We start from the raw sequence: 14,176 nt of genomic DNA, 5'->3' as shown, positions 1-14,176 counted from the left end.
TTAATTGTTTTATTGATATTTACCATGAAGATATTGATCACTTAAAAGTAGCCAAATTTATATGATTAATCATTAATTAATGCAAAGTTGTATTGATTAATTTGCGTTAAGATTTAATTCAGTCATAGGTTAAAGGTTATAATTGTAAATATAAATGAGCCGTGTCACGACAAAACCAACATAATGGGTTTGCGACCAGCATGGATCCAGACCAGCCTGCGCATACCAACTCTATTACAAGTGGAAAAACTGACAGCGAACAGCATGGATCCTGATCAGACTGCGTGGATGCGCAGGCTGGTCTGGATCCATGCTGGTTGCAACTTACCCACTATGTTGGTTTTGTCGTGATGCGTCACAAATGATCTACTGGTAGATGCAGATAAATCAGTTTTTATTAAATAGGCAAATCTTTTTGAAAAGAACACACCCAACAATTATTGGGAATGAAAAAAGTTGTCTTTTTTGACAGATGGTCTTTCAGAGCAGGTTTTTGCAATGTTTGTTGTCAGTTTAGAAAAAATGGAATTATTTGATAATTATAGTTTTTGCCTTATTTTTCTTGTGGTCTCTACATATAGAGATGATTCTTTTAAACTTGGTTATTTTGCAAATATTGTGTATGCTGTCAGAAATGGAAATTTGGCACTGTTTTATATGTCCTAATAATATTATAAACATACAGGTGGTCTTTTGCTCAGGTCTTGTTATAATAGATGAAATTTTTTATGTCTAAAAGTCTGTGCAATTCTACACTTGCAAGTGTTAACTTTATGCTAAATGTTAAACATTTAATAAATTTTGTCTTGGTCAGGGGCCTCTAGTAAATTGGACAAATGATAAATGAAAAAAAAGAGAAGAAAATATGTTGCAAAATACAAAGCTTAATAATGTACTTGGTAAATTAAATATGGAAGTTATAATATTCCATGTAGCCACTTAGTTGAAACAGTAATTTTATAACCCAATTATTTTCATCAACTGATGATTTCTCCAATTTAAATAAATTTGGAACAATAAAATATTTTAAAAATGGAATTTAATAATATTTTAGAACATGGTTCTTGCATTAAATGATAATTTGATATTTTGATAATACTGTAATTTTACTGACAAGTTAAGTGATGTTACTTAAGGCAGGATTGTCTCACAAATATAAAAATGTTCAATAAATATACATGTACATTGTATTTATTGTACAATGGTAAATTATGATATATAATAATATTATGATTATGATAACTGATTATTTGTTTTGTTATAACCCCCCCCCCCTCAAAAAAAAAGAAGAAAAAAGAAACATAAATTTGAATATTTTTTTGTAATGAGAAAATATGTTCAGCAGTTTTAGTTTAAATTATTTTATGAATGTATTCAATTTTCTCCATTACATCAACCCTTAGATTTAGTAAGTACCTGGTAGTGAAAAGCTATCATGAGAGCCACTAGGGCATTTAACTGCTGCCTGACCAAACTCTTTGATAACTTAATTTTAGAATTTTGGGAGCAAAAAACATCTCAGGCTATGTCATAATGTCCTTTATAAAGGAGAGGACCAAATTCAAAGCAGTACTGGGTCTGTTATATAAATTTAGCAACGGTTAGGGTTAAACGAACGCATTGATTTGAAACTAAGTTGCAGAGTTAAAATATGAGTCATTGGTCTTATCAAAGTTTTGCATCATATTTTGTGCAAATAGAAAATTATCGGCAATAGTTGATGGATGTCATCATGAACAAGTTATTTATGGGACGTTGTTGTGTAAGGGAGGGGAAATGAAAATTGGAATACGTCAGATCCATGATTGTATGGTATTCCATAATCTGGATGGGGATCAATGTTATAGCTACTTGTTGAAAATTTTAGGGATTTTTGACTCAACTATTCAAAGAAAAGTTCAGCTATTTCTTCTCTGTTATTTGACAGATGCCTGTTGCACTTGGTTTAGGTTGTGCTCGCAATTTCATAGTTCATTAGCCTTAGAAAGAATTTACTTAAAACATCATATTATGTCTTTTGGATCATAATTGTAAATCACTCCAAGGGCCATAAATATATTCCTTTCTTAATTTAGGAAATTTGTGTAAAATGCAGATCAAGGACTGAACATATTGCCAAACTGGTAGCTATTGTTTTCACATGTTCAATTAACCAAGTTTATTTCTGATTTATGGTTGGCCAAAGATTTTTTTCAGGAATTCTGTACCAAAAAATATTAAACACAGAAATACTTGTTTTTGTGATCATAAAATTTGCTACCGCACTCTGAAGTCTATGCAAGCTTGAAATTAAGGCAGAATAATAGATACAATTTATATTTGTCTATTTTCTAACAAATTTGAATTTTTTATAGCTTTGGCAGAATCTATTTGTATCCTTGATATTTAATATGGCAATGTTACATCCTTAGACAGACTGGTCCCAGTTTTGAATTAAAATTGAATTATAACTTGGGTAGTAACATTTTATTATTACATTATAATTCTGCAGATGATGAATATTAAAAAGTCACGTCTGGAGTGCATCTGGCACCCAGTATATTGGAAAAGCAGTGTGTAACCAACCTTACCCTACTAATTTTTACAATGGACTTGTCCGGCTTTGATTCCTCGGATTGGTCTATTCTTATTGTGAGGGATTTTCAAAATACTTAAGCAGACGACACTATAAATTTTGGTCAGACTGTTTGAAAAAGCTTTTAATAGAGTGGCCTTGACTTTATATTGGTGGCATATAGCATAATTTTTGCAATATACAATCATTCACTATTTGGTTACTTTCATATATAAATACATGAACATGTACTTCTATTCAATAGCCAAAGGTATAGTGAATAAGTCAGATGTTTTATTCTGGTGCCATAGGCAAGTCATTCTTGAAAATTTAGTATTTATCCCTTAATTAAAATGGATTTGCCTTTTTTTTTAATTTGGAACAGTCCATTTGAAAATTAAGGTATTTCAATATCAAAATTCAAAAATTAAGCTACCAACAGTATAGTACATGGTCAGCCTGTATGGAAGTGCAGATTAGCCTGTCTCTGTATTAGTGACAAAGGCAAATCACTTTCAGTTAGTATGATTTATATTGTATTGCAATATTGATATAACAAAAATATGTCTGTTTTTGCAATGTCATATTATAGCTCTTTTAGGACACTATTGTTTTTTGTTTGCTTTTTTTGATATGTGGAATGTTAGATGGCCTAGATGTCATTGATATAACAAGTGGTGTTAAGTCCTCATAAATCTGTCATTTATATACCATAAAAACATTAGTAGATTGCTTTTCTTTATTCCCCAGCTTTCATTGAAGGGAGATAAATCTTGTTTTGTTAAAATATTTTGTATATTTGTTAGCTCCCTTTGATATGAATAATGTATACATATGTATATAAGTTACTGAACTGATTTTCAACAAGTTTTTGTCACCATCCTTTTTAAAATCATTTGAAAGTTTTGGTGGTAGATGAAAGGCATTAGACACATAACTCTAAAAATCATAGTGAAGGAAAAGTTGTGTTGAGCGCCTATGTTGTCAGTTGTCACCTAACTCGCTCCAGTTCTTTATAGAAGGGAGACAATTGTTGGTAAATAACAATGCATGTAATAGGTGCATTTTACTTCCCTTTAATATAAAGTGAAGTTTCAGTATCTAAGATTCATGGCTTAGCATTATTATTGTCATTTATGCCAGCACTATTAAGTGTAGAGAATTGAGTACTGCTCAAGCCGGTGCTAGGGGGCATGAGGGATGTTGCACTCATTCATTATCCCACATGTACAGACTCAATCAAACCGAGTCTGCAATTCTTACGTGATTTTGTTGTGATTAATGCTTCCGAGTGGTCACTTTGTTTCCAGATTTTTTAGAAAATAGCAATTGAAATTTTTACATTATTATTGGATCTTTGGAATTTCTGATAGTGGTATATTGTATCTATGAATATTTTCTACTGGTATATTGTACATATGAATATTTTCTACTGGTATATTGTACATATCAATATTTTCTACTGGTATATTGTACATATCAATATTTTCTACTGGTATATTGTACATATCAATATTTTCTACTGGTATATTGTACATATCAATATTTTCTACTGGTGTATTGTACATATCAATATTTTCTACTGGTATATTGTACATATCAATATTTTCTACTGGTATATTGTACATATCAATATTTTCTACTGGTATATTGTACATATCAATATTTTCTACTGGTGTATTGTACATATCAATATTTTCTACTGGTGTATTGTACATATCAATATATTCTACTGGTATATTGTACATATCAATATTTTCTACTGGTGTATTATACATATGAAGATTTTCTACTGGTGTATTGTACATATATTTGTATGAATATTTTCTGCCAATTTGTTGTACATATGAATATTTTCTACCGGTGTACTATACATATGAAGATTTTCTACTGGTATATTGTACATAATTATGAATATTTTCTACCGATATCATATGAATATTTTCTACTGGTATATTGTACATATCAATATATTCTACTGGTATATTGTACATATCAATATTTTCTTGTATGTATTTTCAGGTGAACAGTTTTGAACAGTTGTGTATAAACTACACCAATGAGAAGTTACATAGATTCTTCAACCACTATGTGTTTGCATTGGAGCAAGAAACAGTAAGTTATTTATCATGGCTTTTCACATAGCAATTATTATCTCCCCTGGCTTCCATTTAGAGGGTGGCATTTCCAATATATCATATGCTTCAGGAAAGATGAAAATCTTTCATAATTTTAACATCTTCATAAAAAGTGATTAAATTCTTTTACATATTTGTGCTATTTTAATACAGTGAGGACTCATTACAACGACACTGTTGGTTCCCAAAGGATATGTCAGTATATCGAATTTGTCAGTAAATTGAATTTCATCATTCATCAAGTAATGATATGCTTATTCACTGGTATCTGAACATTATGTTTTTAGATCTATAATAAGCATCTATAATGAAAAATATTTTTGTGTTTATGTGTTCACTTTATTATAACACATTATCATACACATAATACAAAAATTTTATGAAAAATAAAATAACAACTAAGATAGTTTAAAGATTGATATAAAATTGATAAAACTTTATAAAATAAAAAGCACATACAATGATAGGACCTTTAAAAATTGATTGCACTCTAAACAACATGTTGGTATTGTAAATAAGGTGTAACATCAACTGGCCAAGCTACAATACCTGTTTTAACAACCTTGGGCTTTTGTTCACGACTCAATGATACGCGCGCTTGAATGACCATGTGTCAGTTTAACGGGTACTGATTTTATAGAAAATAACACGTTTGGTTTCCAATTTTATTGTGTCGGAGTCGGAATACGAATTTTCCGTTATAAAGGATTATAATAACGTTGAAAAAAATTGGTTCCCGCCAATTCTCTGTCGTTATTTGAATTTGTCAGTATAATGGATTCCGATGTATTGAGTCCTGACTGTATATTCCTTCATATGTATGAAAGAATTTGACTATTCACCAAAATCAGCTTTTTATATTGATATTTTCATATTTTTGTCAATTATGTTACATAGAATATTGACCCCCAAAATGGCTGCCTCTTTTGGCAAGGGAGGTAAATATTGTGAAAAATCAGGAACTACCTTTAAACTATGCTTTGAATTATGATTCTGCACTAGACACATTTGCAAAATAAATGATCTTAAAAAAAAAATTAATTTGTCAGACTTCAAAGACATTCAGACTGGCCTGGTTTTATACTGGTGGCAAAGACTTTTGGTTCCGGCTGGGGTTACTAAGGATTACCTATCTATATCCCAATAACTTATGTTCATCTCCTTGTGGGGACATAGATACATTTCAAATGATTTGTATTACATTATAGAATGCAAATATTTTTGCATATTTAGAATTCATATAATCATTTTTAGACAGCATCTGGAAAAAAAAAATTAAGTAACAAAAGCAAGATCAATTATTAATTTTTGGTAAATCCAAAATTAAGATTTCTACCGAGATAACCATTCATATTAAATATTAATTCTTCTGATCGTATATATGTTACCTAAATGTTTTGAAATTTGTTTATTTCAGTATCGCAATGAAGAGATTTCATTTGAACATATTACATTCACAGATAACACCAAATGTGTAGAACTTATAGAGAAGGTAGGTTTATATGTTATGATTAATGGAAATTATTTTTACACAGGAAAAATGAGTACCCAACTGAATTTCTTAAAATGGACTTGTCCATCTTTTAATTTAGAATTTTCCATTGATAATTTTAGGGATTTAATATCAAATTTGAGGGATTTTGATTTTTGAATCACCAACATTATAGATTGTACAGACAGTTTTTATGCCATTGATATGTATTTTTATATGAAATAAAAGAGTTCTGTGACATCTGTGGCTGAGTGGTTAAGGTTGTTGACTTCAAACTACTTGCCCTATCACCGCAGTGGGTTCAAATATCACCAGGGACTTTATATTCTTACATGTGATGAAGCTATCCAGCTAGATTATGGAAGGTTGGTGGTTTTTCTTAGGTGCCCTCTGGTGCCTGAAATAGTTAGATTCAGTCACTAAAGATTAAGGTTGAGCTACCTTCATAGTAGAGTTTGGTCAGGCATACCGGCATGCCTGACTTATACATGTGTATAAGATAATTTTCTTTATATAAGCAAATAGCTGGTATTTTAGTTATAAAATTTGGAAAAACTCTTTTCTTTTTAAGGGACCAAGATGTGTTCTAAGAATGCTGGATGAAGAATGTAGATTTCCTCAGGTAAAACAAAAAAAATTATTCTACTTACAAGATTCTATATTTGACTTGTTTCTTTAGACTAAACATTTTCTGTTTCCTCATTTACAAGTAATTTGATCCACAATTTATGTCCTCATCTGATTTCTATGAATTTTATTACTTTGAAGCATAAGACATACATTAAAATAGATTTGAAAGTAAAAAATATCTTTAACCAAGAAGGGAGATAACTGAGAATAAATTTTTAGTCATAATTTAATGAATAACCTCCCTTTGATACTCAAATTTTTATGATTGATTTGAAATTGCAGGGAACAGACAAATCATATCTGCTGAAACAGCATCAGGAGCTAGAAGAACATGAGTATTATGTGAAGGGGGACCGGAGAAAGTGGGAGCTCGAGTTTGGGATCAAACATTATGCTGGCAATGTGACGTACACAGTGGCCGGCTTCCTAGACAAGAACAAAGATGTACAACAAGACCAGCTGTTTGAAATGATGTACAACTCGTCCAATGTGTTTGTTAAAGATTTAACTAGGTTCCAGGTAATAGGCTTTTAATTTGGTCACATTTTCGCTTTGATGAAATAATTCAACATTTGTGAATAAAGTTGAATAAAGTAACGAATAAAAGCAATAGAAGATATTAAATGACATTCCATATTTTTTTTAAGAAATTTGACAGTTGACACTAAAACAATATCTGTCTCCCAACAAGCCAAAAATATGTAAAGATGCTGATTACTTTTAAAGCTTCAGTTTAAATTTAAACACAAGTTGTAGATTTCTCTTAATTTAGAGAATATTTTCATTGCTTTATAACAGAAAAGCAAAAATTGATCTATAATACTTAAAATTGTGATAATGAAATGTTCTTTCTAATTTGCAGTTGTTTCATTTTGTAAAATACTGGCTAAGATGGTGCAAAACAATGATCAATAAATTTTACTGTTTTACAGATAAGGTTTTAGGAAATTTATGAATTTATGAAAATTAAAAGGAATGAAATTTTTGATTGTGCCTTATATGTAAGATAGATATGTTTACCTTAAAAAAGTTATTTTACTATACCTCTAGGACTTGTTAGGGGTACGGTTAGAGGATCTCAGTGGACGTCAATCTATATCACGGACAACCAGGGGTAAACCTACTGTAGGTGATACATTCAAGCACCAGTTATCTGCCCTTGTTGATATCCTCTCTACAACAAATCCATGGTAAGTTACAATTGACCATATGCTTTAGTTGTTAACGGGCATGTATATTTGTTCCCAAATGACAAAACTTGAAAATTTACTACTCTAGAAAATTCAAAATGTGAAATTTTGCTTAACTGTTACCAAGGTAAATGTATTAAATGAACTTGTCTATCTTTCAATAATTCATCATTTTTAAGGGATTAAAAGGTGTGCAACTCCATTAAAGATATTCAACATGGTAAGGATTACCACCAACTTGTAATAAATTATGATTAAATTATTTCATCCTTGTATCATATTTCCTGTATATAAAAGCATATTTTTATTAACAGAAGTTATTATAAGTTTGATAAATGTTTTGATCTAAATATATCTTTTATATTTTGTTACTCTTGCACAGGTATGTGAGGTGTATCAAGCCGAACAACATGAAGAAAGCCAACAGCTATGTCGACCAGGATGTTATACTGCAGTTAAGTTACTCTGGCATGCTGGACATCATCAGAATCAAAAGAGAGGTAAAATGATTTGAGCCGCGTCACGACAAAACCAACATAATGGGTTTGCGACCAGCATGGATCCAGACCAGTCTGCACATCCGCGCAGTCTGATCAGGATCCATGCTGTTCGCTTACAGACCCTATAACAAGTAAAGAAACTGATAGCGAACAGCATGGATCCTGATCAGACTGCGCGTGGTTTTGTCGTGAAGCGGCTCATTTTGATTTATGTTTCAAGCATGGAAATTATTAAATGCAGCATATAGTTACCTGTTTGTCCGTCAGAGTAAAAAGATTAGATTTATGAGGCCATATAACAGTAAACAAATTAAATGTAAAATAAGTGGCTTCACCTCTGTTTGGCAAAAGAAAATACAAAAGAAATGACAACAAAGTGAATTTTGGTTGAACATCTTTCTTTCCTACTGTTCTTTCTTTATTTATTAATTGACTTTTCCTTGATATTGATTCAAACTATTGTGATTTTAAGATCTAAGGGGCTTTGTCAAAGATGAAAACTCAGCATAACAAACAGTAAAAAACAAGAATACATAGTCACACATGGCATGCTAGAATATAAAATATAAATTATCATAGTTTCTTGAGTAAGGGGAAGTAACTGAAGTCTTACTTGTAATAATAATGTAAGGAGAGTTGCTTCTCTTGTTATGAGAAACATATCTGTATACATTGTACATTACTTGTGAAAAAAAAATGGAAAAAAATAACCCAACAAACTTTAGAACACTTGAGTGTTAAAATCTTCTTTTTCACTAGGCTGTCTTTCTTTAAAGGCCATTTTTATTTTAAAATGTACAGAAATAGTACTATCGAAACTCTACTTTATCAGTCACTGGCTTAGAAAAAGGCTATAGTTTTCATGGGATAAAAGTATGAAGTTAATTTCTGAAGAAAGTTCATGCACAAAAGAAAAAACCTAGAGACCTTGGGTCTTTCCTTGCACTTACAAATATTAGAATTGGTCTAGCAATATACCCAACATGTATCAATGGTGTCATTTAACTTACATTCCAACAATATACAAGTATAGTATATGTAAATTGATTCCAACCCATTCAAATTGCTAAATTTATTGGAATAACTCTTGTGCTATAAATATTTTCAATTACATAACACTGTAACGCATGTAGCTCCCAAAAATTCTAATAAGTTGTGATTAATGTATACAAGTATCTACTTTATCGTATTAGAGTAAGTAAACAGGTTAAATGTTACCCTGAATTTGGAATTTATTTCACCAATACTGTCTGAAGCTGTACATACAAGCAAGTAATGAAATTTACGTTTACAATAGATATCGAAAATGGACTTTTTAGTTACTTGGACTAGATTTGTCTTTTAAATATATTGTTTTATTTGAACTTCTGTGTTGAACTTTTGGTGCAGCCCACTCTGTCTTTTATCTGTCTTAAACTATGCCTCCTTCTTAAAATGAAAACAGTAGTCTAAAATTGTTTCAGCTGTCATTTTTGAAACTACTGGGTCACAATTGATGAAACTTACATGAGATGTTTCTTGTATGAAAGTCATTAAAGATTTTTCTAAAGTTATTTAATTGGTTCTGGTCTATTTCATATTTGGTGTATTTCAGACATAGCTTGAAACACACAATGGAAAATGTGATAATTAAATCAGTAATGAGAATCTTTAATTTCACAAATTGTATTGTTTTTAGCTCGACTTTTTTTTTTGAAAAAAAAAATAGAGGTATTGCTACAGTCAGGTCGGCGTTGCCGTTGCCGTTGCCGTTGCCGTCCGAAAACTTGTACCTGGATCATAACTTTTTTATTTCTTTGTGTATTGTCTTCATACTTGGCCACAACAACCCTTGGGACAAGACCTTTCAGTAGACCACACTAACCTTGACCTTCATCCATAAATGACCTTGACCTTCAAGGTTAAAAGTCCAATTTTTGCTTGTTCATGCTGTTATTGGCTGTAACTTTGTTATTTTTGAATGGATTGTCTTCAAACTTGAACATAATAATCTTTAAGGATATCCCTTAAAAATAACCAGCCAGACCTTGACCTTCACTCATAAATGACCTTGACTTTGAAGGTCAAATTATTGAAATTTTCATTTTTTTGGCTTTTATTGGCTGTTAGTTTGTTATTTTTGAATGGATTGTCCTGAAACTTGAACATAATAATCTTCAAAGATTACTGTTAAAGATATACCGGAAGACCTTGACCTTCACACATTAATGACATTGTCTTTGAAGGTCAAATTATTGAAATTTTCATTGTTTTGGCGGTCACTGACTGTAACTTTGCTATTATTGAAGGGATCAACTTCATATTATTAGAGAACATTCTTAAGGACCAGACCTTGTTGTTTATCAAACCCAACTTTGCTTGGGCTCTTAAATGACCTTGACCTTGAAGGTTAAATTACTGAATTTTCTCAGATTTGTGCAGTAAATGACCATATTTAAATATTTATTGGTGTGTGTGTGTCTATATATATATATTTACAACAACAACAACAATAACTAAAATTGTGTGTCATTGTTTCTATTTATAGAATTGCGTCATTGTTTCTATTTATAGAATTGCGTCATTGTTTCTATTTAGAGAAATTGGGTCATTGTTTTTTTGGGTTTTTTTTATAGAAATGCGTCATTGTTTCTATTTTTAGAGATTGCATCATTTTTTTCTATTTTTAGAAATTGCATCCTAATTTTCTATTTTTAGAAATTGCATCATTTTTTTCTATTTTTAGATATTGCGTCATAATTTCTATTTTTTAGTATTTTTAGAGATTGCATCATTTTTTTCTATTTTTAGAAATTGTGTCATAATTTCTATTTTTAGAAATTGCGTCATAATTTCTATTTTTAGAAATTGCGTCATTGGTGCTATTTTTAGATATTGCGTCATTTTTTCTATTTTTAGAAATTGCGTCATAATTTCTATTTTTAGTATTTTTAGAGATTGCATCATTTTTTCTATTTTTAGAAATTGCGTCATAATTTCTATTTTTAGAAATTGCATCATTGGTGCTATTTTTTAGAAACTGTGTCATAATTTCTATTTTTTATAAATTGCGTCGTAATTTCTATTTTTTAGAAATTGCGTCATTGGTGCTATTTTTAGATATTGCGTCATTTTTTCTATTTTTAGAAATTGCGTCATAATTTCTATTTTAGTATTTTTAGAGATTGCATCATTTTTGCTATTTTTAGAAATTGCGTCATAATTTCTGTTTTAGAAATTGCATCATTGGTGCTATTTTTAGAATTTGCGTCATTGTTGCTATTTTTAGAAAATGCGTCATTGTTTCTAATTTTAGAGATTGTGTCATTTTTTCTATTTTTAGAAATTGCGTCATTTTTTCTATTTTTAGAAATTGCGTCATAATTTCTATTTTTAGAAATTGCGTCATTTTTTCTATTTTTAGAAATTGCGTCATTGGTGCTATTTTTAGAAATTGCGTCATTTTTTTCTATTTTAGAAATTGCGTCATAATTTCTATTTTTAGAAATTGCGTCATTTTTTCTATTTTTAGAAATTGCGTCATTGGTGCTATTTTTAGAAATTGCGTCATTTTTTTAGAAATTGCGTCATAATTTCTATTTTTAGAAAATTGCGTTCATAATTTCTATTTTTAGAAATTGCGTCATTGGTGCTATTTTTAGAAATTGCGTCATTTTTTCTACTTTTAGAAATTGCATCATAATTTCTATTTTTAGATATTGCGTCATAATTTCTATTTTAGTATATCTAGAAATTGCGACATTTTTTTTCTTTTTTTAGAAATTGCTTCATTTTTTCTATTTTTAGAAATTGCGTCAATTTTTCTATTTTTAGAAAATTGCATCATTGTTGCTATTTTTTAGAAATTGCATCACTTTTTTATTTTTAGAAATTATGTCATTTTTTGTATTTTTAGAAATTGCGTCATTTTTTCTATATTGAGAAATTGCGTCATGTTGCTATTTTAAGAAATTGCGTACTGTTGCTATTTTTAGAAATATGCTTAATGTTTCTATTCATATATATACAAAATATATAAAGAAAACTAATGTGACAAGACAGACAAACTAAATTTATAAAAAGGAAACGTTAATATATGTTCAAACCTTTCTATGTTTGCGTTTAGAAAAAGTAAAAAGTCGAGCGTTGCCCCCGCCCGGCGGTGGCTCTTGTTATGTTAATAAAATCTTGATATACATCTTTCAATTTTGTTAAACTGATAACAAAATGTATAGGGTAAACATCCGTTGGTGTCCAGGGAAATTATTGAAGCTATATTTAACCTATCAGTTGCACAAATGAGAGAAGAATGTTTCTTGTTAGGTAAAGATTTCAGGCCCATTTCTTAAACAGATTTACCCATGGGAACAATAAATGTTCCATTGGCCATTTAATTCCGAATAGATTTCAATTGCTAATTAGTATTGACTTTTAGCATCATACAAACATTTGGCAGCGACTGATTATACCCCCCACAGTAGTCAGCTTGTCAGTTGGTTGGTCTCTTTCATGGTTTCGGGATGATAACTTTAGTTTGGAATGAGGTATAGTAATCAAACATGGTATATAATTATCAACCTTATGTATTGCTTTTGGACCCCCTAGGGCAAGGTCAAGGTCACTGTTACTTAAAATAGAAAAGTGGTTTCCGGCCAATAACTTGTTTATCTAGTTTGTAAGTACGGATTAAATTTGGGAGTTGAGTATTATTGTGGAATTAAATTTTTGCTAATTTGCTAAGTATTTAAGTTTCATATATAAATTTAACAGAACTAAAATTAGAAAACCGCAAATATCTTTAACCTCGCCTATCGGTCCGAAATTTTTATTATTTTCATATAATTTTGGAAGTACAAAAATTCTGATTGTACAATATTTTGATTAAGGGTAGAGCAAGAATAGGTGGCACATAATTATATGAAAATAAAAAGAAAAAAATGCTAATGTTCAGCTATTTAATTTTAAGTTTATTGATTTGATAACCCTGAATTTACTATGTGGCAGTTTCAAAATCACAGCAAGAATTTGGTAGACACCAGGACTAAAACTTTTAAAGCGGCATTTAGCTTTTCTAAAGGTTAAATATGATATTTTTAGATAAATCATTTCATATATATGTCAAATCAAAAGAACTAAGGAGGAAAATGAAATTAACCTAAGATAAAATGCTTAAAATATCAGGAAACCTCTTGATACCTCTAATCTACCGGGCCCGCTCTCTATATTTAAATCACTTAAGGGGACAATATGTTTCAAGATCTTCTATTTTTAGAAACAAACGACACTGACACGTTATAAATAGCTTTTGGGGCACTGTTTCTAAGAAGGCTTAACAGTGATATGATACACTTTTCCAAGATAAAACTACTAAAATACTTAGTTTGAAACAACACAGAGTTGTATTTCCAACAGAAAATAAAAGCTGGAGGCCACTTTAAATACACTTTCTGTTTTACCTTTTTAACCGCATGTAAACTTTTTTGTTTTGTTATTTACCAGGGTTATCCAGTGCATGTCTCCTTGGAAACGTTCCTTGAGAAATATGCTTGTTTGTTGAATCAGAAGTCAACCAGTGAAGATCCAAGGTCAGATGTCATGGTCATTCTAAATGAACTCAATTTGCCAATGACCGATTGGCAAGTGGGCAAAACTAAGGTGAGCTATGGATATAATTATGTGTTGATTGTGACCAT

General features: G+C 30.3%; 1 protein-coding gene across 1 annotated transcript in view; it reads left to right on the top strand.

Moving 5' to 3' along the window:
* Nucleotides 1-14,176, top strand: part of LOC132731255 (myosin-I heavy chain-like) — a 138,261-nt gene that overhangs the window by 42,905 nt on the left and 81,180 nt on the right. Inside the window, 7 exon segments of the mRNA XM_060717414.1 lie at nucleotides 4,577-4,669; nucleotides 6,110-6,184; nucleotides 6,756-6,806; nucleotides 7,097-7,333; nucleotides 7,865-8,004; nucleotides 8,387-8,504; nucleotides 13,983-14,138. Coding sequence (XP_060573397.1) covers nucleotides 4,577-4,669; nucleotides 6,110-6,184; nucleotides 6,756-6,806; nucleotides 7,097-7,333; nucleotides 7,865-8,004; nucleotides 8,387-8,504; nucleotides 13,983-14,138 — 870 coding nt within the window.

Source organism: Ruditapes philippinarum, unplaced genomic scaffold (assembly GCF_026571515.1).
Source record: "Ruditapes philippinarum isolate M1 unplaced genomic scaffold, ASM2657151v2 ctg124_1_1_1_1, whole genome shotgun sequence".
Classification (NCBI taxonomy): Eukaryota; Metazoa; Mollusca; class Bivalvia; order Venerida; family Veneridae; genus Ruditapes; species Ruditapes philippinarum.
The sequence above is the reverse complement of the archived record's forward strand: the minus strand, read 5'-3'. Positions and strand labels throughout refer to the sequence as shown.